Source organism: Crocodylus siamensis, chromosome 1 (assembly GCF_052110815.1).
Source record: "Crocodylus siamensis isolate JL-2025a chromosome 1, ASM5211081v1, whole genome shotgun sequence".
Classification (NCBI taxonomy): domain Eukaryota; kingdom Metazoa; phylum Chordata; order Crocodylia; family Crocodylidae; genus Crocodylus; species Crocodylus siamensis.
The window spans coordinates 101292768-101319881 of NC_143395.1; the positions used below are offsets into that span (position 1 = coordinate 101292768).

At 41.4% G+C, this 27114-nt stretch overlaps 1 protein-coding gene across 2 annotated transcripts in view; it reads right to left on the reverse strand.

Moving 5' to 3' along the window:
* Positions 1–8041: 8041 nt before the first annotated feature.
* The window catches only part of ARHGAP18 (Rho GTPase activating protein 18), a 162783-nt gene continuing 143710 nt past the window's right edge, over positions 8042–27114 (reverse strand). For both annotated transcript variants that reach the window (XM_090038910.1, XM_090038901.1), the window contains exons 12-15: positions 26702–26848; positions 20246–20370; positions 18141–18202; positions 8042–12665 (exon numbers count right to left, since the gene is read on the reverse strand). In XM_090038910.1, coding sequence (XP_089895036.1) covers positions 12574–12665; positions 18141–18202; positions 20246–20370; positions 26702–26848 — 426 coding nt within the window. In that variant the 3' untranslated portion in view covers positions 8042–12573. The remainder of the gene's footprint in view (positions 12666–18140; positions 18203–20245; positions 20371–26701; positions 26849–27114) is intronic.

Here is a 27114-nt window from a genome sequence, read left to right on the forward strand (position 1 = left end):
GGTAATCTTTCTGCACTTTTTGTATGGAATTACTGCCTTTTAGGTTACTGTGTCCCTGAGGTGGCACAAAAGTCAGACTGACTTATTAAGAGGCAAGCAAAGAGGAAGGCAAAGGCAAAAAAGTAGGAGTATGAGGAAAGTCAGCCACAGTAGACAACAAAACAACCAGCAGCACTAAAAAAAAATTGCAGCAATGGAAGAAATTTTGGTAGTGATCAGTGATCAAATTGACATGAGTTGAAAGGAGTGAAGAAACATATGGGAGAACACTGTGAGGAGAAAGACAACTGCAGAGCACAGTACCTTGTGACCTTAAAAACAGGAGGGAATCTGCATTTGCACCATATAAAATATGAAATATTAGAGGCTGTTATTTCTATTTGCCTGTTTGTTTTAATATTATACTTGGAATATTTTGGGCACTCATTGTGAACTGAGATGTAGAAGAGAGTCAACTATGAATAAAGGGTGCAGACAAAAGTGACAATTTTCACCCAATCTGGCCACAGAAAGCAGTCTATAGCCATGAGCAAGCACAAGTGCACGGCTGCAGACAGCTTAAAAAATGGCCATTGCATAAGGGGTCAAATGAAGACATTTCAAGACATAGCATCTTCTGTAACTTGTGTCTGCGCTGCCTCCCAGCCTGTCATTGTTTGCAGCATGAGAGGGAGGAAAGGATATGGACAGAGTTTGGTCTGGGGGCTTTTCAGCCCCCGCTGGAGGGTGGGGCAGATACATTGGAGCACCCTGAGGGAGGAAGGGCCATTGCTAGGGGATTCCTCTCTCCCCTGGAACCAACAATTAACTTCTTTTTGGTTTGGGAGATTGTTGCAATTCAGAATGCTTCCTGCAAAGCATTCTCAGTTACAGTGAGGAGCTGCACTTCTGTCTGCACCCGAAGTCCTAAAACCTGGTTAGTGTTAACGTGAGAAATTGAGGCCTGAATTAAAAATTAGATTTGGCTTTAGAACTTTCCCTGGGAGCCTGAGCATCAGGACAGCAACATCTGGCATTATTGACCTCCATGGAGATTGTAGGTGTTCAGCACCTTTGCAGGTCAAGATGCTGAGATGCCTAACCTGAAGCACATTCATTTGAAAATGCTGTTACAGTTTTTGCCCTCATTATGCAATGTTGCCACAGAGCAGCTCTTCAGAAAAATCTTTCTGAGGAAGGAGAAATCCAGTATTTTCTGATGTTTGGGCAGTTGACTCTCTCACCCCAGGAGGTGTCTGGTGGCTGTCCCTTCCCAAAGAGGGGGTGAAGGGTCTGGATAGAAAGGAGGATGTGGAAGTCCTTTTAGAGCAGCAGTTTCCAGATAAGAAGCCCTGGCAGTTATGAGTGGAGTCGTGAGACCCACAGAGCCCCTAGCTCCCCTTTTCCCACTTCGTCTACTTGCCGTTAACACGGACAGGGACTTGTTACACCTGAAGTAAGTGAAAGGTTAAACAGGACAATTAACTTGTATTTCAGTCAAGGATAATCTTCCCCAGATTAACTCTCAAAGTGGGGTAAAAGTGGGCACAGACATGAGCAGTGGAGGCATGGTGAACCCTCACTCCCTGTTAACTGTAGGCACACAACTAACAGTTTCTGCTGTATGGAAGTTGCATGAAATGATAAGTCCTGAATTGGGTCCTGCTCAGGAAGAGTTTGGGAACTGCTCACATGAAGGTTAGAAGAATGGAAGCATTTGATTGCTCAGGCCTTGTTGTAGAGAGCAAAGGGTCATTTGGCCCACTGAGATGTCTGATCGAATGTCTCAACTAGGGAGGAGCTCAGATGAGCTCTGACCTATAAGAATCCTCCCTAGGACGTTCCACCTAACCGTCTGAAGCTTTTTCAACATTGACTCTTAGTGGATCAAAGCTCTAATTCCCTCGTTAAGACTTTTAAAAATAATGCATGTATGGAATTAAATGCCAGCTTTCCCCATGGATTGTATATTAGCCTACCTTGCGGTTCCACTGGTTGGGGAGGTTAAACAGATTGATGCAGTGATTGATGCAGTCTTGTTAATGAATTATTTACATTTACTAATATACTGTACTATGAAGCATTACCAAATGTAGGACACAATTTTGTGAGGCACTACAAGTTCCAATGTTCAAGCCTTCAAATTCGCTGGGCCTCATGAGATCAGGCCATTCCTTTGAGAAATTGGTAATCCGCAACATCTATCTCAGTGATTAGTGAGAGATTACTGCACTAAACCTTCTATTAGAGCAGTTTGTGCCTACCCTCTTCAGTCCCAATAATTTATGGGAATTAAATGATGGTGCAGGACAAGATTGGTACATGATAATGTAAATGTAACACACAAAAAAAGAGCAATATTCCTTGTAATTACACAGAGATGAGAGAATGGTGCCAAAAATAATGAGACTTAGACATTGAAGAGCTGTGAAGAAAAATGTGGATGGAAGGTTGTATACACTGAAAGGTTAAACATGTAAGGATGGCCACTTGCTGGATAAGATATGTAGTTATAGCTATAAGGAGAGATTTTAAATTCCAGCCTTCTCCAAAAATTAAATTGCATTTCTCCATGATTTATGCTTTGAGGATGACAAGAGGTCATCAGCTTGCTAGCCTGTTTCATCCTCTTCCTGTTCAGTAAGTGCATCTCTTGCATACAGAGAGCATCTATACTCACTTTTGCCAAATGTAACATAATTTTATACTCCGAGTAAGTAAATGTCAACTTTTTCATTCCTGAATGTTGATGCTGTACAGAGAAGCTGAAAAAATAATGCCTGAGCAACAGTGCCACCTACTGGGGAGATAAGCCACAAAAATGAAAGGAAAAAGCAAGCAAATAGCAGAAAAGGAGAAATAAGTGTCGTTTTAGAAAGGCCTATTTAAGAAAATCAACATTTCATTGCAGATGGCAGTTTGCAGGGATTTTGTAGAAACTTCATCATTTAGACGAGGAAATGAAGATGAGCATGTTCTAAAAAACACTGATCCACTACTCCCAATAGTTCTCCCTCCAAATGAAGCAATAAATTACAGCAGACAGCAAACACATACTGATGTAATAACCAAGAAGTAGTTCCACTTGTCTGCAAACACAAGAAAACCCATGAGATAAAGGCATAAAATTAACTTAATAACTAAGTCCTGAATCTTGCAGTTTATAACCTCTGAGCAGACTGTTGTCAGTACACCCAGCCCTATTAAAGCCAAGATAATTATGTGCAGGATTGAGGCCTTACAGAGGTAGTTTGGTCTGGTAAACAGGAAGTATTATTGGATAAACCAAATACAGGACAGGGAGTCAGGGGCTCCTCCCTCAAAGTCATATTTATTTGCATTGCAATGATTCCCAGTAGCTTGACTAAGGGTGGGAGACTGGGGCATGAGCCCCTGGTGGGAGACTGGGGCATGAGCCCCTGGCACTTAAGAATGCGGGTTCTGGAATGGATATGGGAACATGAAGTTTTGGATAGATGGGTGCAGGGCCAGAAGTTTCCTGATCATACTCCCACCCACCACCCATTCCCCACCCTATGGGAGACATCACTGCTGTGAAAGGAGGTGTCAAGCATGACAAGAGTCAAGTTAACCTTTTTCTAGTCTTGCCACCACCACCAAATCAAGGGCTTTAGATTTTCACTTGCCATATAAAACTCTGGCAATCACAGAGCTGGTGGGAGAGGGGGTGTTAACTTGGCTATTGGCAGCAACACTTCCCCTCACAACAGCATCCTGTCCCCAAGCTGCTCTGCAAGGCTGGAGCCTCAAGCCATCCTTGCCTCTGTTGTGGTGCCCTACGGTGCTGCTGCCCAGGATGCAAGCTCTACCAGTTTTATATCCGATTGCGCCCACAAGCACAGGGTCCTAGGTATGACACAATAAAAAATAATGAAATAGAGATTCACGTTCTCCCCCCTTTTTGATTACTTTTGAACAAACCAATTTGAATAGCCAGTTATATCCCCACTATAGAATTTGGTAATTTGACAGCTGCAGAGGAGTGTTCTTCTGTATAAACAGTTTTGCCAGCTTTCCCTATTTCACCAGCCATACAATTCTGGCTGGGGTGAAGCTCCAGATCCCTCCTAGAGTTCATTTATTCCTTTCCAGGGATGAAGACCAATCAAACCTATTTCTGAAGGCAGAGCTTTCCCTTTGCTTCTGGGGAGCCAAAGGACATAATGGGGTGAGTAAAGGAGAAGAAGAGCAACCTAATTGTCCAACAAAATACATTTGCTCCCTCTCCCCGTCCTGTGACAATGCAACCTGCTCCTCTCCCTTCCCACTCTATTCTTGCAACCTAAGACTTTAGAAGAGGAAAAGGCTGCAAGGAGCACGTGGAGGAATTGTACTCTTCCTGATTGGGGAAGGTGAAAGAATGCAGAGCTCCTGCCCATGGGTGATGGCCTGGGAAATGGAAGTGAAGAAACTGCAGAAGCAGCAGAGATGAGGACATAAAACTGATCTGTGGATTGGAAAAGTATGCGCTTAATTGCAGCAGTAGGGATAAGTCGATCAGGCGGGGCGGCGTGGTCAGAGAAGGGAATAGAGAGAGTGAGAGAGACAGCATTGATTATTTAAAAGGCTGGGGTTTGGAAGAGGCTGGAAGCGCTACACTGACAGTCAGCTGGAGACAGCTACTAAAGCAGGAGCCAAATCAGCTCAGTACATTTTGGGGAGTTCTCAACACTGACTGCCACACAAACTTGGATTGAGGGACTTCCAAACTCAAAGGTCTAATCCAAAATCACAAAATAATATTGATAAAAACAATTGCATCTTTTTTTGCATCTGACTTACAATTTTTGAAGTTTTGAGTTGGCAAAGCTGTATTACATTCTGCAGTTTTACAGCTATTTCTGCAAGAACTAGCTTGATTTTTCTCCTTTTTGGCCTCAGGCAAGTCATTTAATTTCAGTTTTCCCCATCTGTAAAATTGAGATGGTGCCTATTTACTTAGCTGCCTGTTTTACAGGGGATTTATTGACAAATTTATATGGTGACATAAAGAACATAAATGCTAGTATTTACATTAGTATATTAATGTAACTTTTGGTGTACACAAATTCTCTTGAATGGTTATTTCCTTCTAAAAATCTGAGGTATAATAGAAAGAGCCCAGAGTGCTTAAATAGATTTAGATTTGTCACAAAAACTGATTATATGTGGCAAATCTTTTCTTGGGCTAGTTTTCTATTGTATTTGAAGTTTTGATGATCTGAAGGCATACTCTTTGTTCCTTTAAGACTTTTATCTTAAAAGCAGTGATGTGGTGCCAACAATTTGGGGAGATTCATACACAATATGCTCCTTACCCCAACAGTGCCTTATTTGCATGCACTCAAAACATCTATGAATGCCTCCAAACACGCAGATCTGTTACACCTTCCAGCTGCACCTGCCCAACCTTCTTATCCTAACTATTCTCCTGGACTTTCCTGGAAGCCATTGATTATATAAGCCACTGTAGTGGCAGGTGGATCAAGCAAGTGGAACTTACAATAAATGTGAAGATCTGGTTGCTTCATCACATACACATGTAGTATACATATCCAATGCCAGACACACCAAAAATGTATTGTAGAACTAAGAGCTCACTTAATATATAAATTGAATCTCTTATTCTGGAGGCCAGATCTATTGGCCTATGCCAGGGGTGGGCAATTATTTCAACTGAAGGGCTGCGTAGCAAATTTTGGTGAGCTGCCAAGGGCCACATGGGTACTCCTGCCCCTTGATAGCTGTCCCGCCCCCTTGTTGCCATCTTGGTACTGGAGATTCCACCCCCTAACCGCTGACCTTTGCCACCAGAAGGAAGCCAAATCATACACTAGAAATCAAACACCTACTATAACATATATATTTTAATTTTATTACCAAAAAAAATGTTGTCACAATTTGTGCTTGTGTATTGTATATAGAGGTGATCGCATAATAACTACAAAGATTAATTCTTAGTTCTGTATATCATGAGGGGAGGGTATGCGCATGTGGGGTGTGTGTGGTGGGTGCATGGTATGCGTGGAGGGTGGCGGGGGTATGGGTGGGTGGTATGTGTTTGTGGTATATGTGATGTATGTGCAGGGCTGTCCGGGGAGGGGGAAGGGGGAATTGGATGACTGCCCCAAGCCCTGTGCTTTTGGAGGCCCCGTGCTCCTGCCGCTTGCCCCCTTCCTCACTCCAGTTGCTTGACACCCCCCCACTCTGGCCACTGCCCCCTCCCCCCACAGCCCCACACAGGCTGATATGCCCCAGGCCCTGCACACCCCTAGGGACTGCTGTGCATATGATAGAGGTGTATGGTGGGGTGTAAGAGTGTGTGGTAGGATGTGGAGATGTGTGGAGGGGTTGTGAGTGGGTGTGGAGGTGTGTGGGGAGGTACAGGGTATGTTGGGGAGTTGTTTATATATGTGGGGGCAGGGTGTGGGTATGTGGGAGGTTGGGGGGGTGTGGGGACTCCCCCACACTCCCCCCATGATGCAGCAGCAGACAGGGCACAGGTGCCTGGAGAGGCACAGCTCCAGCCAGTGCTGCACACCACGGTGAGGCGCACAGCCTCTGCACGGCTGCCCACATCACCTGCGCTCCCTGCCACTCATGTGCAGCCCATGCACTTGCACAGCAGGGAGGGAAGCCCCACGTGCCTCAGGCTCTGGCGCTAGCTGCCTTCTCCGCAGGGGCTGCGCCCCAGGCAGGGAAGGCAGCTAGCTCCAGAGCCTGAAGTTTCTCTCTGGTGCTGAGCAGCCCTGGCAGGGAAGACACCTGGCTCCAGCATGTGGGGCTTACCTCCCTGCCGTCTGAGTGCAGGGGCTGTGTGCAAGTGGCAGAGCACTGGCAATACAGGCAGCCGCACAAAGGCTATGCTCTTCACTGCACTGTGAAGCACTGGCTGAAGCCTGTGCCCTGAGCGCCCTGCCTATTACTACTGCTACCACCGCCTGCAGGGGCTGTGCACATGGGGGGCACGTGGGTGGTCCCCACACCCCATACTCTCCTTCACACCCACATGCTGCCCACCCCAGCTCCGTGCTACCACTGCCTCCTGTTCCCCTGGGTGTGGGCTCCGCATTGCTACCAGCCCCAGCCCCACCCTCCAGGCTCCCTCCCAGCTGCAGCCCCACTCCTGCTACTTCTCTACCTGCTGCCCAGAGCCAGCAGGAGACTGGGGATGCAGGTCTTGGGGGGCTGCGGCAGCAGCAGCCCTGCATGGAAGCTGCACACTGGCCTGTATGGCCCTTCCACCCACAAGGATGGGAGTCAGGCAGTAAGGTATGTTTTGGGGCCTGCGTGTACATGTGGGAGCCTCGCTTTCACCCTCATGGATGGAAGGGCTGGGCGGGGTACAATTTGTTGAGGAGCCCTGTGGGCTGGATGAAAGTGCTTGGCAGCCCAGATCCAGCCCTTGGGCCATATTTTCCCGCTTCTGGCCTACACACAATTCATAGTAATATAACGATGAAGGGCTGTTCAGTAAATGCTTTGCTCAAGATTCAGTGTTGCCTAGATACCAGTTACAGTGCATCTAATAATGTTTGCTACCTTGTTAAAGTGCCATGAAGGTTTCTAGGGGACTGTGAAAACATTGGCTAAAGGGGCTCTGGTCTGGTCCTCCTGGTTGGGGGTAGTGCGGGGAGGGTTGGTAGCTCACCCATGTCAACAATTTCAATTACAGTCTACAGGAGAAGAAACCAGATGAAAATGATGGTTTGAAAGCTTCTGAAGTTGGAACAGGCAATGATGCATAAACCATAAAGTGAAGACGATGATTATGACAAAAGTTTATAAAAAAATTTAAAAATCAAAATAAATCTTCTGCAGCAAAGTGCAGGTTCATCTAGTGTGTATATATCTATCTAGATAACGATATATCTTTATCTAGAGAGAGAGAGAGAACTACTTTTATTTAAACTAAGATCCTTACTAACCATCTTTGATTGGCATTCAAACCTCTAAGGCTATATGCTAGCTATTAGAGAGCACATAATAACAATAGATAAAGAAATATGAAACATAATAAAATTCTAAGTAGTTTCATAAGGGGGAAAAACAAGCAAACCACTTTTGATCTGAAACATCTTTTTATATACAAAGCTACAAACAGTAAACATTATAAAGAAAGGAATTTTAAAAAATGTTCATTCAACAACTAGACAGCATAACTTGTTTATGTTTTATGTACATGTATAATAATTCAAAAGAGAAAAGAATTAAGAAAAAACATAATTATAAAAGATCTCTTTAAATATAAAAATGTAATGGCACTAAACCAGCAACAAAGTTATTTAAATCATCATAGCCACAGGGCAGTTCTGTATAATTTTCTGCTGATATTTTAGAGCTGATCCTATCATCAGCATTTTGTTCTTAATTAAAATAACCTCTAGAGTTCCAGTAACAGGTAATACATTTTTAAAGAACTACAAGTAAAGCATTATTAACACACAGTTCGCTGTATTACACAACTTTTAGTTACATTTATTTTATTCTAGCCTCATAAATATTTATGCAAGCATTTTCTGTTTCTTATTCTCTTCCTTCTATTTACAGTATAGACTTTTTGTTCTATCCACAGGGCTGTTTGCCACACAGAATCCAAGGGAACAATACTTCTTTCTTCACTTCAATATATTTAATTCCTTTTTTTTTTTTTTTAAAGCAAATGTGCGTGCAGACACCCAGTTACCTGTGTGCTCTGTCCCCTACCAAAGTGAGATAACTCACCAGCAGACTTGCCTGAAAATATAAAACCCCTTTCTATAGAAAACAATCTATAACCAAGCTTTAATGATCATCTATGCTGATGATGAGACAATGGACCATTCCTGCTAAATTCACTTGTAAATAATATTTTCCAGATTCTCTTCCATCTATCGATTATCTAAGCAGCACCTGTATAGCCAAGTGTCTAAGCACAATCCTATTTCGCCTTGCTTGAGTTCCTGAAAACCATACCATATCTACTTTTGCAACATGCCTTCATCTTATCCTTAAGACTAAATAGTAAGAACCCACCCACCTCTCATGTTGACAGATTTCATAGCCTTGAGTAGAAAGGAACGCTAGGATTACTCTTCCATGCCTAAATGCCATTTAGATGCCTATTAGGTGAAACAAGATATAGCACTACAGTATTAGTGCCTGTACCAAAACTAAACAGAAAAGCTTCCTTTGATATCAGTGATGTTTGAATCAGGCCCTAAAGGCCTAATTTTGCCCTAAGATGCGAGTCTAAGATGCCTTATGAACTTAATGTGGAAAATTGAGGTTCAGAGGTATGTATGTCTTCACAGCAATTAATATTGGGGATCGGCTCCAAATGCCCCTATTAGCCAAACTTGGGTGTGAATAGCCACATAAAAATCAAGCTTGAGTTACTGGATCCATGGCTAGTAGTCCTACCTCTTGTGCTGATATTATTGTCTATTAGGTTTATGCTGACATAGCCAGCTGTCAACATAAACCACTGAACTATAAATGAGAAAGTAAACAATCCAGAAAACAACATGAGCAATATTTGCCAGACTGATAGTTTAGTAAACATGATGGATATTCAATTCTCACTAATATGATTCACTTATGTTTTTTTGTGGTGAGTAGGAGTACGGTCTCAAAATTGGAACTTCCTAAACTTCTGAAGGTTGGAAGCTGCCGTGGGACAAGAACAAGGGGTAAAGAATTTTGGACATGCCCAGTGCATCCTCCTCTGTTCCTTGTCACTGTATGAGGCAGGATACTGGGCTAAATGGACCTATAGGTCTGATCTAGTAAATGGCAGTTCTTATAGACTATAATAAAATTTAAAAAGTCAAACAATCAGCAAAGAAATTCTCAACAATATGAGAACAATACGATCACTTGTTAAACGCTGTTTCATGGGGGAAACAATAGAGACTGTAATCTGTCCAAATATATGACTGCTACCTCTGTAATGTGAGATGGCTTACACTGGGCAAAAAGTAGCTGTAATTCTTCACACATGTCAGAAGTTATACTTGCAAGACAGACAAGGTATATTCTCCAGAACAGACAGATTCTTTTTTGCCATTGCTCTATTGTTCTTCAGCTTGTTAACACTCATCCCAATGAATCTGTAATCATTTTTAGGGCTGCTGTGCATTATTCATCAGCAACCATATTACTAGTAAAAATCAATAAATGCTTCTTCCAAACCCAGAACTTCAAACAAGACTGTCATTTTTATCATCTTCAATGTGATTGGTGACAATCTCCAAAATTTTCTTTCACCTAGATCACTGAAAATGTACATGCAGAAAGCATTTTGGAATGATCTTGTTTCATTCACAACTGTCTTTTTAGATTGTGCAAAGCCCCAGCACATCTTCAGTAAAATCTTCACTGCTGTCAGTGGATGCCAACTTTTCATAGGCAAGAATTTTCTTGTAATAGTCCTTAATATTCTGTATGAGCCCATGATTTTTTGGCTAGAAACTTTCAATGCATGTGTTAAGGGCGGGGGTGAACATTTGGCGAGTCATCCACACTTTGCTATTGATGTCATAATTATTTGGTAAATATCTAATGTCTTTAAAAGCTCAAAGCCATTTCTAATTTCTAATGCCAAAAATGGGTAGCTTTAGCAGATTTCTTTTCTTGATTTTCCATTTTAATGGCATATTTTTGTTCCAGATTTTTCAACCGGAGTCTTCATTCAAGTATTCATTAGTTTCTCCTGCAATGTAGGTCTTATAAAAAGCATCATTTGAGACTTTCAGTCAGAAGTCTCAAATAAAGCACTTATGAGCCAGCACACACAGGCACTGCATGTGAAGGAACAGTGACCTGGTACCTGTACCCCCACTGCATTGTATCAGACCACAATTTGTTTCCTGGTGTCAGCACTTGATATAAGCACACTTCAGTAAATGCACCGCAGAGTCAGTGCAAGAAGTTGTCTGTACAATTTTAAGGAGAGCTTAATGTTTGTTAGACAGTTTCTCAACATAAATGATGAGAAAGGATGGCTTCCAATTCAGTTATCAACTTATTTGTCAAAATAAACAGGCAAAAGTTTATGCTGACATCAACATATACCATAAAGACTTGCTAACAATTCTTAAAGTGACTAGGAATTTTTTTTTGTCAATATATACAAGCTGTTGATATAAATGGCTTTAATACAGGACTGTATTGCTCTCTTCATGACTTCTGGAATTGTAACCCACAGCTGAATCTGCACTATAACTTTTACTGTAGAAAAACTTTTCTGTTTTCCTGGGCACATAGAGAGACCTTTGGGAAGACATAGATGGACTATCAGTGTTCAAGAATTTCAGCCTAAATCCACTAGGAGGGACCAGCTGACTCCCCCTCAGAGCACTCCAGTTAGCTCCGGTGTAAAGCATCACCACAACTAGATGAGAGGGCTTTGTGGTGTGTGAATGGTAGGGGCAATACCTGACTAACAGCCCAAGTTAACTCTGCAATGAAGAATTAGCCTAAAGTTGTGGGTGGGATTGGTATTTTGCTAGGTATGAAATTCAGACCACAGTTACTCTCCCCTCTTGTTTTATTTATCCTAAACATTTGTGTTCTGCAGTTCATAAGTAATTGGGAGTTTTTGGCAGTTCACTAAATGTTTTAAAATGTCAAAAGTCTAAGAAAAAAGTCAAACTTGTAGGCAAGGTGGCTATATATTGCTGCTGAAATGAGTGTGGGCCTTTACATCAGATTGTAATATTCCACTCTTAGTATGGCCATCTTTCCAATGGACTCACTTTGACATATGGTCACATTTAGAAATCCTTTAGCATCAAGAATACAGTAAAATCACCAAAATACTAATAAAAATAATTTAAAAGATTTTAGCAAAAGAGATGGGCAGAAAATACTTTTTATAAAGTTATTTTTTAATCAGTTTTCATCAAAATTTACCCCAAGAGTGAACAAACTTGGGACACACTTCCTAAAATATGATATACTGCATTGCAGTTTGTGTTCTATAAATCTTACTGGGACTCATAGATTTCATAGATTTTATAGACATTAGGGCTGGAAGGGACCTCAGAAGATCATCGAGTTCAGCCCCCTGCCCAAAGGGGGAAAACCTCAAGTCTCTGGAATCATCATTTTTGTTAAATATTTACAATACAGTACCACCCAGAAGTCTCAAACAAGACTGGGTCCTTCAGTGTGGTAGGCACTGTAAAAAATATATGAAGACACTATTTTGCACAAACAGATTATGCGTCTCCCTGCTACAAAATGATGCATCTTTTTGAAAAAATAAAATTCGCAGAAGTTATACCAAAAGTGAAACCTACCAAACTGGATTATCATCAAGATACAATGGGTGCCATTAAAAAGTTGACATTTTAATTTTAGTTACCAGACAGTCACTTATTCTAAGTATGGGTGGAGGAATGTATAATATCTTGGATATCACTTTGTGGTGACTGAGTAAATGCATACATTTATTGGTAACCATTGTAGGTCTTTTTTTTGCACAGGCTTAACAACATCCCTTTAACAGTTCAATGCATTTTAATGCTAAAAGGAAGCACTTTCTTTTTGAAATACCCGTGGTATTATGAAGTCAGTCCACAGGTTGGTCTTCTGTAGTTCCTTATGAGCTTAAATATTCTTAGGCTTTATAACCCACTCAGCATTTGGGTTCAGTTGGTAAAGGTCCTTCATGTATGTGTCATCATCAAGGCAGCGTTCTCCTGGTAAAGAGAGATGTGTGATTAAATGAATGTGAAGAAAGTGAATTGACTTTCAAAGCTGATTAAGCTTTTCCATTCTATTTAGGTTTTAGCATTGTGTTCACCATCAAGGTACTTCCCAAAGGGCAAAAAGAAGGCTAAAGTCAGGAATAATTCTTTTCTTCTTTGGTTAACTTGGGGGCTCTAGCTGGTGAGGTTGTTTCTAATTACCTTATTTATTGTTCAGTTAGAACAAGGCTGTCCAACAGCTGGCCCCCAAATGATTAGCAAGTGGCCCATGAGCTCTCACTGGCCACCATACCCTCATGCCAGTTGCTCCTGCCCTGGAGTGGGGAAGCTGGACTACCTGTGCTGCAGGGGTGCTACAGAGGCACACTACACATGGAAGGGGATGCTGTGCTTGTGGTGTGGGAGTGCCTGTCTGACCTGCAGCACAGGTCTGGCTGAGCAGGGAGAGCACCACAGAGGTAACAGACATCCACCACAATTAAACGGCAGAGTCTATGACCACCTGTTGTCATGCCACTAATTTTCCTTTCACGTAGCGCAACATGGGTATCAACATCTATTTGCTCAGCATTTGGGCTGCCATAAACATTTTATGGTGGCATAAATGAGATACCAGGTGACATCTGTTTCCACTGTAACACATACTACTGGACTGAGATAGGACAGTCTTGGAGAGAAGAAGTGCATTTTTTATTTTTCTTAGTGTTTTATTTTAGTTTACTGTCTAGTAACTGCATGAGCCATAATAAAAGAGGTGTTAATACACATAGCAAGATTCCAAAGGTTAGAGAGGCAGCAAGACAGGTTAGTAAAAGCAAGGGCACTTCTAAATCCAAGTTCCTGGTTACAATTTCCCAGGCTCCCTCTTTCCCATGGCAGCTTTCAGCTTTCCCCACAAGCTCTTTGTTCTAATCTGTTCACCATTACCCTACTCATCTCCACCTTTTGTCCCTTCTGCATTTGAATCAGGCAGCCTCCTCCTCCACACTGCCTGCAAGGGAAGGTTGAGGGCTCAGGGTTGAGGGCCCAGGGCAAAGCCTGCAGCCCATCACTGACCTGCACAAAGATCCGGGGTGCACATGCCCCCCATGCTTACCTGGGAGTGCAGACAGTGGCAGGAGCTACCCTTCCCCCTTCCCTGCACCTCCACCCTGAGCCACTCGCAGCTCTGTCCTGCACCCTGCCATGGCTGGGCAGTGCCTATTGGTGCCCTTTGCTTCAGTGCCTGGGGTGGTTGCCCTGCTTGCTCCCCCACCTTCTTGCTCTAGTGGTTGCAGTGCCCAACCCTAGCCCCAGCCTTGGCATGGTCCACAACAGCATTTATAGTGAAACTCCTACTCTGTCCTATTGGGCCGTGGGCTTTGGACAAGTCCACTGGAGACAGAATCTTTGAAGACGTCACCCTCCCTACTTACTTTTTTATGTAAAGTGGGACAAAATCAATAGCAACAACCAAAAATCAAAACAAATACTGCTCATGTTACTATATTCTTTAGTGTGTTGATAATTATTCCCTTTGTGCTGGCTCAATGTGAGTCTGCTGTGTCACAAAGAATCAAGAGCAGAAGAAAGAGGACACAGAACACGTATTAAAAGATTCAAGCTGTTAGCCTGGCCAGCAGGTTAAGGTCAGAGAGCTTTTCTTACTCAACCTACAATATTTGATGCAGGAATTAGAATTAGGAAATACAGTGGAGTCGTGTCTTACACGGGGGTTAGGTTCTAAAGGCAGTGCTTAAGGTGAAAATTGCGTATAGTCAAAATTACCCTTGGGCTTGCCCAGTGGTACAGTCCGCTCCCTCCCCCATCCAGTGGTACAGTCCCTTCTTCCCACCCAGGGCAGCCTGCACCAAACTCCCGCCCGGCCAGCGTGCACAGCTTCCCAGCAGGGCTGCTCCCAGTGTAGCTGCCTGGCCCCGTGCACAACGCTGTGGGGGGGGCAGCTGCAGGCTGAATCCAAACAATCGGCACTTCAGGGCATACGTGTACGATGAATTCGCATAAGTTAAATGCGCGTATGATGCGCCTCCACTGTATAGGGAGTTGATAAAATTACAATTATTGCAAAAGTTTACAATAAAGGGAAGAGGTTTCTGGTATACCACCATATTCCTTAACAGAGTTTCAGAGAAAATCTTAAGCTTGCCACATCTTCACATTCAACAGAGGCATGTTTTCTCTCTTAAACACTCATTGAAAGCTACACCATATTACAGAATACCGACACGACATATTACTATTATAGGCATGTACCCACAAAGCTACAATATACTCATGTACTCACACACTGCATTAGCATTATTTACCTGGCATATAACACAACACTAGGCCCTTGTTTTTAAAAATGATATTGCTCTAGATTAACCAAAATGTGCCTCATCCAAAAAAAAGAGGAAAAACAGCTGTATAGAACTGACAAGACAGTCTTCTTTAAACTGGCATTGAGAATATAGGCGCACCTTTAACATGAACAAGTGTGGGTCTTGGTTTATCTGGCACCCCACACTCAATGAAAAATGTAGCAACTCTCCTTACAATGCTAGATTAGAGAAAAAAATGAAGCACACCTGGGCCAGAGCCAGCACTACTCTGTGCTCTGTGCCCAGGGCTGTATGTGCCCTGGGCTAGAAGGGGTCTAGAGCCGTAACTGGTGGTAAGCACTGGGGGGCAGAGGCTGCAGGGTGGGGTTAAGAGGAAGGCACAGGCAGACCTGGTGGCACTGCAGCAGGCACCACAGGGGACCAGGTGTCAGACACACATGGGGGTATGGGGCAGTAAGAGGGACAGGTGTTGGGCAGGAGGCAGAGAATAGACACAGTCAGGCTGCTGCTCACCTTCCCCACCGAAGCTTGTCCTCCTGCCACTGTTTCCCCAGCTGTAGCTGTGAGGGGAAAGGGGACGTATTCAATATGACCCTACAATAATTGAGTTCTATACATGGAAAATTATAACAAACTTACACATTTTCCATGCCTTGAATCTTATTGTTGGAGGGTCAACTGAAATTCATAGTTGTTTTGGATTCAGATAAATATGGTAGATCAGTGGAGGCGAAACTTTTTGGCAGCTATGCCACAAATTAGCTTTGCACCCTCCCCAAGTGGCACTGCTCGGCTTCCTGATTCCTTCCCTGTGCTCCCTGCTTGGTTTGCTGCTTTGCTTTCTACTTTCTACTTCCTACCATATATGCTGTTGTGCTGCCTGACTCCTCCCAATCTGCCACATGTCACACACAAGCCGTCTATGTTGCTTGTGGCACCTGTGCTGCAAGTTGGCCACCCCGGGACTAGATCTCAGAGTCCTTTTCAATCATCCATTTCTATGAAGGGGTGACTGTTCAGCATGCTTATAATATTTATCATTTTTAAGAAAGAAGCAACTGGAAGAATCTGACAACTTCTGTCTCTTCCACTGGGGGAGAACATGAGATATTTGTTACCAACTTGCCAAGGATATCACTTCTATATTTGATTTTTTTCTGAGGTCACCCTGTTGCCTAAGTGACAGAGTTAACTAGGAACATGGTTGAAAAGGCTTGTCCAGGGCAAAACAGAAACAATACTTCAGACAAACACAAACCCTAAAACTGCCTTCATTTAAAGGCTCCTATTCCCCAACTGATAAAGATCTGGACTCATCTCTGTGGCTGAACCTTTGCATAGCTGCATAGCAGCAGTGTTCAAAACCCCCTTTCCTCATTTATGCCTGGAAATAGTGCCAGAGCAATGATGTCTGGCATCCAGGGTAAAGCCTGCAGCCCATCCTTGCCCTGCACAAAGATCTGGGGTGCACATGCCCCCCCATGCTTGCCTGGGAGTGCACACAGCGGCGGGAGCTACCCTTCCCCCATCCCTACAAAGCCGCTCGCAGCTCTGTCCCACACCCTGCCATGGTCAATGCCTATTGGTGCCCCTTCCCTTCGGTGCCTGGGGTGGTTGCCCTGCTTGCTCCCCCACCTCCTTGCTATGGCACTGGCTGGAAAGGAGTTTGCAGAAACTTTTTCTGCCAGAGAAAACCCATTTTTTCACTTTCGGGTTAGATTTTTGTTATAAAATACATCTAATGCCTAGTATGAAAGTGTTAGAGCTTTCAGCAGCCTACCTGGTGATGAACTGAACTCTGCTTTGGCTGCCTGCCCACTTCTGGGTCCAATTCTAGGGGCAGTGGTCCCGAACTATTAATCTCAACGTGGCCCAGGTGGGGGGGTATTTCAATGTCTACCTCCCAGTGGAACTTCAGTTACCAGCTCAGAAACCATGGTACAGCTTATACGGGCTGGGACAGAACAGTCTATTCAAAGGACATGAAATCTGCCTCTGCTACATATGGAAGGATGTGCTGCAAAACTCACCCCTTCAAGGATTCAGTTTCCTAATTGATGTGGCAGGAAGGAAACAGATTCTGATTCTTCAAGCAGGCAGTCTTGAAAACAGAGGAGTGGATGGGGAGTGCCTGTCTGGGGGATGCCTTTTATGTAAAACTATCATATAATGGAAACAGGCCCTTTTGAAATAAATGCAAATAAAGAAATATAACTTGGCAGATCTCCATGAACAGTTAGGTATCTCCCTAAAGATTCTGGGCCCAATGTATCTGTGACAGAGTGCTGTGGTATAATGTGCACACCTGCACCTGAAACCATTAGCTCTGCATTCTTCAGTGGGGGCACCAGCTTTCTAGACAAGACTCCAGATGTGTTAAAAATGTGCCAAATAAGCAAGTCTTCTGGATGTCAATACTCTAGTTTCAGCTTCCTCTTGATCAGTCACTTTTTAAGTTGCACCTGCTAGCTTTCTGGGAGCATTATGGCTGCTGACAATTGTGAAAAAAAACAAAACACGACACTTTACCAGAAGAAGCAGTGGGTTAGTTCACCCAGGTTCTGCAGTGTCTGCATAGATCATGTGCTTCAGCAAGGCTTTTTGGTGCTTTTATCTAAAGCTGATTTAATTGGGTATTAGATAATAGCACCGAAAAAGCACAGGGGTGCACTGAGTTTAAAGTAAAGCACCGTTTTGGGTGAGGGGGGAAGGTTGTGTCTATAAGCAGCTTCTGTGACCAGAGATCCTGAGACCTTCTGATGAACACAGTGGGCACATCTATATGAGATGCTAACTACCTAATAACACTACAAAGTAGTGTGCTAATACACTACTGTGCAGTAGCATTAAACTACTGCGCAGTAAGCATCACTAAAAACCTATGTGCCAGTGCTACTGTACAGTAGTGTACATTAGTGTGCATTGATTTAGTGCTTGGTTAACCAAGTACTAAACCTAGTGTGCAGTAACTATGGTGCATTAATGAACATGTAGATGCATCCAATGTGAATGAGTCAACCCCATTATCAATTCTTGACCCATTTACAACACGCAACAAATAGGGGTTGTGTGTGTGCAAACAGCAGCAAAATTAGGCTCAAAGAATCTCACTTCAGTAAGAGAAGATTTTGAGAAACGATCTTACCGATATTTCCTCCAATTTCATACAGGAAAACCTCCTCCTTCTGGAGAGATGAGACAACTCCACTGTTATGAACAAAACAAAATGATTACCTGTGCTGCCAAAACAGCATGCAATCAGATCACTTAAATGAGATACTATGCTAGTTAACAAAACTGACAATATACCAAAATTGCCCTATTTACGTCCCTTCTACATGTGCAGGAAAAGGCACAATGGGATCTAATGCATGATCCACACAATTATGCTAGCAGGATGTGTGACTGTGAGATTGTGTATTAGATCCCACTGTGCCTTATTGTCAGTTCAGGAGAGTCTAATCCAGGCTTGACCTGCACCAGCAAGAAACAAGCTCCTGCAACTGGGAAGCCCCTCAGCCCCACTTCCAGGAGTGCCGCACACACCCTGTGGCTGCTACAATCTTCCAGCCCCAAGGGTTTCCTGTACCCCTTGGGGTTGGGAGACCATGACAGATGCCGTCTCCCAGGCCTGGGTGTTTCCTGCACCCCAGGAGCTGGGAGATTGTAGTCATACTCCATGACTGCCAGGACCCAGGTGTCCCCCAGCACCAGGAAACAAGCTCCAGGGAGCCAGCTTCTGCAGGGTGCTGTCGGGACCCAGATCGGTATCTGCTGGGGCTGAGAATCCCCTCAGTCCTGGCTGAGCAGAGGCCACCCCTCCGGCTGGGAACCCACAGCTGACAGGCCTCCAGCCAAAGGAAGACCCTGTTAAAAAGTGCAAATTAAAGCTCAATAGCAACCAGTTATAAAATTAGTACACATTTTCAAGATCTACCTTTACAGCTGGTTGCAGCTTCTTATGGTGTGATAGGTACTTTGCACATGTAGCTGGTCTCATGGTAACTGAACAATTAACCAGCTAATTGTGTGATACCTATAACATGTAGAGGGGGCTTTAGTAACACACAGAAGTGAACAATAATACTGTATCTGTATAATGAAGCAAATGAATAATTGTGCATAATGAAGTATATGGAAGAAATGTGAATTGGATTAAAAGAAACTGAGATTGTTAGAAAAGAATAAAAATAATCCCTTTAGTGGACGTTCACATTTGCCTGATTTAATGGTATCAGGCTCCATACTGACATTTTTTTTTAACCGTTGTTGCAAAACAAGGTACTTCTACTGTATACTTCCTATTACTGCTATAGCTTTACAAGTGTGTTCAGGAAGCCACAATTTTAATCTTTTTTTTTTCTTTCCAACTAAAAGATGTGCAAACCATTTTTTCTGCAGAACTAGAGGTGAGAAAAAAATCTTCCCATGATTGTGACTAGATTGCTGCAGTTCAACAGGAACTTATTGCCTTGAAAACCTGTTTTTTTATGAAGGAGTTCATCATCTTATCCAGTAAAATCACACTGTTGTACTATCACAAATAATTACATAACTGATATAGAAACTGCAATACATCATTTTTCTCTCTTTCCCTAACACTCCTTCTTCCAATTCACGCACGTGCACACACACACACACACACACACACACACATACACACACTTAAAGGAACTGATCCAAAGGCCAGCTAAGGTAATAGTTTTTTCCTTTGATTTCAATGAGACTGGTATCAGCCCCAAATACAGCTATTTCTTTAGATGTATGCATGTGTGTTTCTCTCATATTAACATATTTGCATATCTGTATATTTTTATAGTTAATGTATTTTCCTAAAATGTTATCTTCTTTTTTTCCCCCTATTTCTTAAGTTCTTAGGCTTTTTGTCTTAGAGCTCACTACTAAATTTCCCATGGGAAGATATAAAAACTTTCTGGGTCCGTGAATGCAGTTCTTAACCCAGCTGACTAAACAGCAATTAATTCTTTAACCACACACCGCATTTGGCATACTCCTGAAGGTTTTAAGATGCCAGGGTTCATGATAAGGAGCGTAAGAAGCATTTCTTGGGACAAACTAAACATAAAAAAGTAGTTAATTCATCAAACATTTATTTCAATAGGCTAAATTTAACTCAAGAGATCAGAGTACTCACCTTAACAGTCAAACTAGTTTAAAAAATTCTTCTTGTTATGCAATACAAAAAGCCACTTATCTGGAAATGCTAGACAAACAAAAAAGGGTCTCTACCTTTTCTGACTGAGAAACCTGGCTACTATATCACTGGCTTTTAGTTCTTCTGTCAGCTGTATTGCCATGGAAACTTTTGAAAGATGAGGCGCTTGCACCCGTATCACTCCCTGAGGAACATCAGCCTGAAAAACAAAAACAATATTGGAACAAAACTGCTAGCAGCTGGCTTCGATGAGTTTCTCAAGATGCTGTATGGAATAAGTAACTTCACAGAACATTCTGTAAGTATGCTTAACTACTGTCTACTTTACTTCACTGCAGAAAAATGTTAATTGTACAGTAATTTACTAAATTGCATCAGACCCTCAAATCTCTTTCTAATGGCTATAGAGAACTTTGTCACAGAAGAACAGTAATGTTTAATTATTTTCCAAAGACGTTAAGAAGAACAATAATGATTATCACTATAATAAGACTCAATTTCAGCATGTTATGAAGCATGTGTGTTTGATGTAGTAATATATGACTCCGATTCAGAAAGAAGCTGCTGTACACCAGAAAGCCAGGCAAAAATGTCCACTTTCCTTTAACCTGAATTTCATTCAAAAACAAAATGAAACGCCACCGCACCCCCCCCGCAAAAACAAAAAACATTAGAAGTATTCATGGGTCAGTTCAGCTTGCTCAACTATTTTTCTTTCCCTTTGCCTCCTACTTGTCTGTGCAATTTTTACCCTCTGTTTCCTGTTTTCTAGAATATATTCGGAATATATCCCAAAATGCCACAGTGCTAAATATCAATCTTATATTAGTTATCAGAAGGAAATATCTAATAGACTGTATTTTCTGTTCAACTTACATTTGAAATTTACAAAAGACATGGTTTACTTATAAATATGGTCCTGATTTATTTTTTTAGGCTACATAAGATAATTTTTCTATCTATGTTACACTATCTTATGCCTGGTCTCAGATGTGCTCATTTTCATAGCAAGTACAGTGTCAAAATACTAGAAGAAATAAAAGTTGCTTCTGAAGTAACTCATTACTTCATGGTTCATTCCCCACCCCCCCACACACACACATTTACTGTGCTTATGAAGCAGAAATATTTTTATTTCGTTATTAGTGAGCAATATCAGAGGCATTTAAATTTACAATTTTCATCCTAGAAAAGTTCCCTTTCACAGATATGAATCTAAAGCAAGACTATGAATGAAGTTACATTGCGTATGAAAGGAATCAGTCTCAGATACATAGTTTGGTGAGTATAAGTGCTATTAAGTGGTTAATTCCATCAAGGAACTAAGCTCTGAAAAATAAATCTGGGCTTAAACCAGGGGATTGAGAGTTGCCATAGTTTACAGCATACCCCAGCTACCTTCAGTTTCTTCAAACACTTTACAATGCTCAGAATATAACTGCAGGACTTGACACCTATTCATGTCAAAAGACTTTATAATTGTCTAATTAAGAATCTGCAAAAGACTGCTATTGGCAATCATAACCAGAATCATCTGTTAATATTTATACAAAAAGTTACCTTTTAACATCATTTGCCTGCCTTTCAAAACTATTATGAGCATATTTCCTGTTAGCAAGGGAGTAATCTTTTAAGGGTGAAAAGACTATTTATGCATGTCCCTAATTGGTCTTCTGTCATGTTCTGCATGGAAAATGTAAATCGGGCTTCATTTTAGTATTCAGTTTTACACCATTTCACTGGACTTACTCCAGTATTCTGTTAGATAAAAATTATTACTATTTTTCTGCTCATCAGCCATGTGATTGATGCACATGAAAATGGCTTGGCTAATTATACAAGCAGAGGAGCAAACACCTTTGGAATTCCCATAATGTGAAATCAAGGTTGCAGGTCAAATGGAGAATGTATTTTGTAACTAGAGAAATGCAGCCTATCAAATGGCTATATATTGCCTTTAACTCCTTAATTTCTAGGAGTAGTTTGTGTTCAACTACATATTTATTCAGGGCATATTAACTACAGAGAGCAGATCTGGAGCTACCCCAGAGTAACTGATGGGAAGAAAAAGCAGCAAAAGCAGCTTTAAGCTACCTAGAACTAAAGCCACAAGGGGAATTAAACACCCTGCTACCTACTGCAATTCACAGCATCCATTTCCACCACTTCAGCTACCCTGAACTGTTCCGGGATAGTTAGGTGCTTAAGAAACTGGAAACACCTAAGCTATTCAGTAGGAAATCATTTACTCCCCTTTAAAAGCTGGGGAGGTATCATGTCTCTTAAGACAGTGACAGTAATACTAGTGTGCTGTTTGCACCCAGTAACCCCATGGGTAATGCAAATAATAGGAATATGGGTGATCCAGTCAAATCCCTTCTCTGTCCAAAAGGACTTGAGCACTTATCTCATACAAGTGTGTTCTAGCCACCTGGCTACTAAATATTCCAGGATAAGGTGGTCTCAACATCCTGTTGGAGCTGTTTCATTGTTCATGCAACACTTAAATATTTTGGTGGGGACAGAAAGAAGAGGGCACGGGTATGACTGTAATAGCTTACTGCTGGGGACACAGGTTGAAATTCCTTCAGGAAGAAGGAATATGGGTCTCCCAGATCCATTAGATAAAATGGTTGGGGTGGGGGGGCAATGTGACTGGCACCATCACCACTTCCTCCTCCTGGTGTGTTTTGTGGGTCGATTAGATGTGCTCAGACCATGTCTCATTAGTCCAGCTCTGCAAGAAGGCAGATAAGCAAACACAGGTGTTATCATCCTGCAGGGTGCTTATGTGCAAGCTGGACACTGAGCACTTTACAACCGTTTGGTGTGCCCGTGACCAACAGCAGAAATCTAAGTGCTGACAAGGTTAGGTGGAGAGACTATGAATGACACTAATGCCCAAATGTTAACCTTAGACACCTATAAAAGACACTTAGACCCCTGCATTCCCCTTGTGTATCCAGCCCTTTTGTTGGCTCCATCTTTGGGGCTATATGTGGAGGAATGGTGTGCTCTACCTAACACTGTACCATTCCACAGCTCTGGATAGCTCTGTTCTGCCTCTAACATATTTCCCCCCACATCAAACTGGCTGCTACCCAGGATGGAAGGTGAAGGTCTCAGGTGATGTAAAAGCTGAGGATTTCTCAATCTTGCGGGATGCCACATCCACCAAACTGAAACAGATTAATGTTTGTTCTACATTACTGGAATTATGAAAAAGAGGTTTAATCTGGCCTGCAGACACGTTCCAAAACGCTGTAAGGGAAGATAGTTTGGAAAGCAAACAACACAAAAAGATGTCAACGTATGCCTGTGTTGAGGGCCTGCTGGAGGCCTGCCCACCACTGAAATTCAATTTAACCCCTATTCTGAGGGTGGAACTTGAGTGGTACATAGGTCTGATGTTTTATGGAAGAGTGAATTTCATCCTATCCCCATGTATGCGTTGGTTTATCAAAAGATGTGACTGATATTTAGAGAGACTGCTGTGCAGGCAGTAATTATGACCTGAAACGTGTGTAAACACACTGATTTTTAAGTAGCTGCATGGTATATGAAATGCTGCAGAAATAGGTCTTTATTTATTTATTTATTTATAAGTGTAATACTGTAAACAAAGCCACATACGGACCATGAAACATGCAACTTGCTGGGAATCAGTGCATTGTTTCAGTATTTTAAAGAACAATTCCAGATGCATCTCTGTTAACTCATATCTGTAAAAAAGGGTAATCAGGCCCTTAAGAACTGTGCAGTTATCTAAATTTAAATTATGGCACCAAAATGAACAACAAATAGTAAACTATGCCATGAACAGTTTTCTGCAAAAAATTCAGAAATATTCTCTGAACATATGTAAGGTAACCATTTACACTGAAGCTATTGCCAGATGGAAATATAATAAAATATGCTTTTATGAGTACTATTTTTCCAAACACCAAAAAGCAGGAAATGCATAACAAGGATTTATAGGTAATGGTGCAGTTAGATTTTCCAGGAACCCTACAGAGTCTTTCTAGCTCTTAAACACCTGCTAGAAATAGCACTGGCAAATTTACATTTTTCTCAGGATCTGTTACATGAGATATCAGTCCTACCTCTTTAATGACCCATACCTTAAAAAAACAAAACAAAAAACAAACAAACAAAAAAAACTTTAGATGATCAACCAAACTGAATTATATCAGTTAAAAAGAAAAAAAAGGAATAAAAAGTATTATATGATTTAACTACTTCTCTCTCTATTGCTGCTGTTTTTATGCTGGGCAGAGATGATGGCAACATTCTTTTAATTGCCATCCCAAATCAGATTTACTGAACTGTCTTCACAGAACCTTCTCATTTTTAAATTGGCGTAGAACAATAGCGTCAAAGTTTGATTAACTCCATTTTAAATTTAGATAGAAAACTCCCTGTGAGTATGCATGCATGCAATGACTAAACTTTTAGTTAGTGGCAGAAATACATCAACCAAAATACCACTTCCAAGTCTTCCTGTTGTTTTCCCTAAAAACAGCCATCTTCTATCTTAGCAGTCAAGTCAAGAAGGTCACATTCTGGCCTTTCTGCAGTAAGGTACTTTTGGGATAACTGAGAAAACAATTTTTAATATGCAGCTATTAGAAATCAACTAGTTATATCTAAATCATAGCTAACTAGAACATGCACAGTCAATGTTTCAATTCTGTGACAAAACAGACACTTTGGTTATTTAGCTTACCTTAAAATAATACATGCATATTTCCATTCTTTCCTGGCCTTGAAAAATCTATAAATTCCACATATTAGGATTTGTGTTCCTGAATACACACACACACACACACACACGCACACACTTCTGCCTTATGCCAGGCACTTTTCAATAAACCTCAGAGTTGGGCATTTATTCAAAAGAATGGAACGGTACATTAAGGAACATTTTAGCATCGCTTTAGGTAACTGGCCTGTCCCATTCTTGTATGGAATAAGAGAACTGAAATTATACAAGAAACCAACATCATAAAGTGCTGCAAGAAAATGAGAACTTAGGCGTTTTGTTAATCCTGTAATTTGCAGAAACAAAACAGGGAAACAGGTAGACCACACTGCATGCACATGTGCCAAACCTTCTAGTTATAGGTCTAATGGCTGAACAAACTTGCTTTAATTACAAAATTGTAAGCTTCATGTATTAAAGCAAACCCACATCTGTAAATGACAGATCAGTAGGGCTGGAATGGTACTAAAATATGACCAACTAAAAGATGCTAGACAAGCTTTTCGGCACAAAGTGCCGTTTTGTCATTCAGGCTTTTTTGTGACCAAAATCTTGTCTAATATCTCTTCCAACTATTTTGTCAAAACCCCTTTGCTTCTCACGCAACAAATTGGATAACAGTGGAGTGCAATGTTATGGCTGTCCACAAGGTGTCTCTAGTTTACCAGAATCTGGAACCTGACTTCAGCTTCTTTTCATTCACATCCAAGTCTGATTTGTATTCATTAGGGCATAAGGGAAACATGTCTGGCGTTAGGTGTATGTATCTAAAATATCTATTACCTTCACAGGCTCTGTTGCTGATACATTATATTTATTAACTTATATTTTATAAGCAAATAAACCAAAAAAAGGGATTTGAATAAATTGGAAATCCCGATGTAACAGTCAAGTTTTGGTTAGAGACTCCTTGTGAAAAGGGACAATCCAGTAAGCAGGTCTAATGTGGAAAGAAAAAAAAAAATACTCCAAATGATCTCCAGAGTACCATGAAAAATTTAAATTCAGAAAGTATTTATGAAGAACTGATATGCTGATACCCATCTGTACCAGTTGTGGTGTCTATCTCACCTGGGCCAGATCCACAAAGATCCAGATCCTTTCCCCAAAAACAATACTTCCAAGACCTTATCTACCAGACTTTAAAATATAAGTTGTGAAGCACTGTCCTCAAAACAACAAAGTTTTACTATTTTTTCTTTGTTTCTTGCTTAGATTTTTCTTAAGGATATCGTTTCCATTCACTAGATTTTAGTAGCCTACATTTAAATAGTCACTGGAACAGGTTTTGGAAACAAGACATCCCTTACCCTTTGCGAATGCCCTCTTAAGGAATAGGCTTCAAAGTCATTCTCTCTCCGGCTCAATGTTTATTCAAGTATTCCATGAAAAAATGGAAAAGTTTCAATTTTGCATTGTATATGCACCTAGTCATCTAATTTGGGCTGTTTGTGAATTCCAATTGATGGCTGAGTGCCTAAACATTAGCATCTAAGACCCCTTGGGAATCTAGCCCTTCCTTATGTTCCTAATTTGGGTGTGTAAAATGGTCAAAACCTTAAGGCAATCTGATTTTTCACAGAACAAATGCAGCATCTTCTAAAAGTCAGGCCTTTTTAACATCTGTCTAGTTAGAAACAAATTGTGAAGCCCAAAATCACTAATTACTTTTGGAAACTCTTGGTCAAGTAAGTTAAAATCTCATCTCATTTAATTATGTTACAATTTGGCTTAATAATGGCGATTTGTTGAATTCATATTTCCTTACATCATTAGAGTTCTTGTCTTGTTTCTCATGCTTTTCCCGGTCATAAGCCATCTTTTTCAGTAGTTTCTTCATAGCTTTGTCCTTTCTCTCTTTTCTCTGGCTTTCTGCATTTTGCTTTCTCACTTGGTTGACAATGAATTTAGGTATCTGAAAGAATATTACCACAAGTATTAGCATTTATATACCTTCCTGGAAGTAAGCGCTTTCTAAAACATTTTAAATGACAGCTTGTTCAATGGAATTAGCAAAAGTCATCATTTATTTCCAATAATAAAAATTCAAATAGTCAAAGAGCAAGATTCTATATATGGGATCTACTGCCTCTGAAATAAATGCGATATTCAAGAAATAAGCTTTTACTGTGAACAAGGAGAAAACTGAGGTTTTACATAGTTTGTCTACTTCCTGTATTC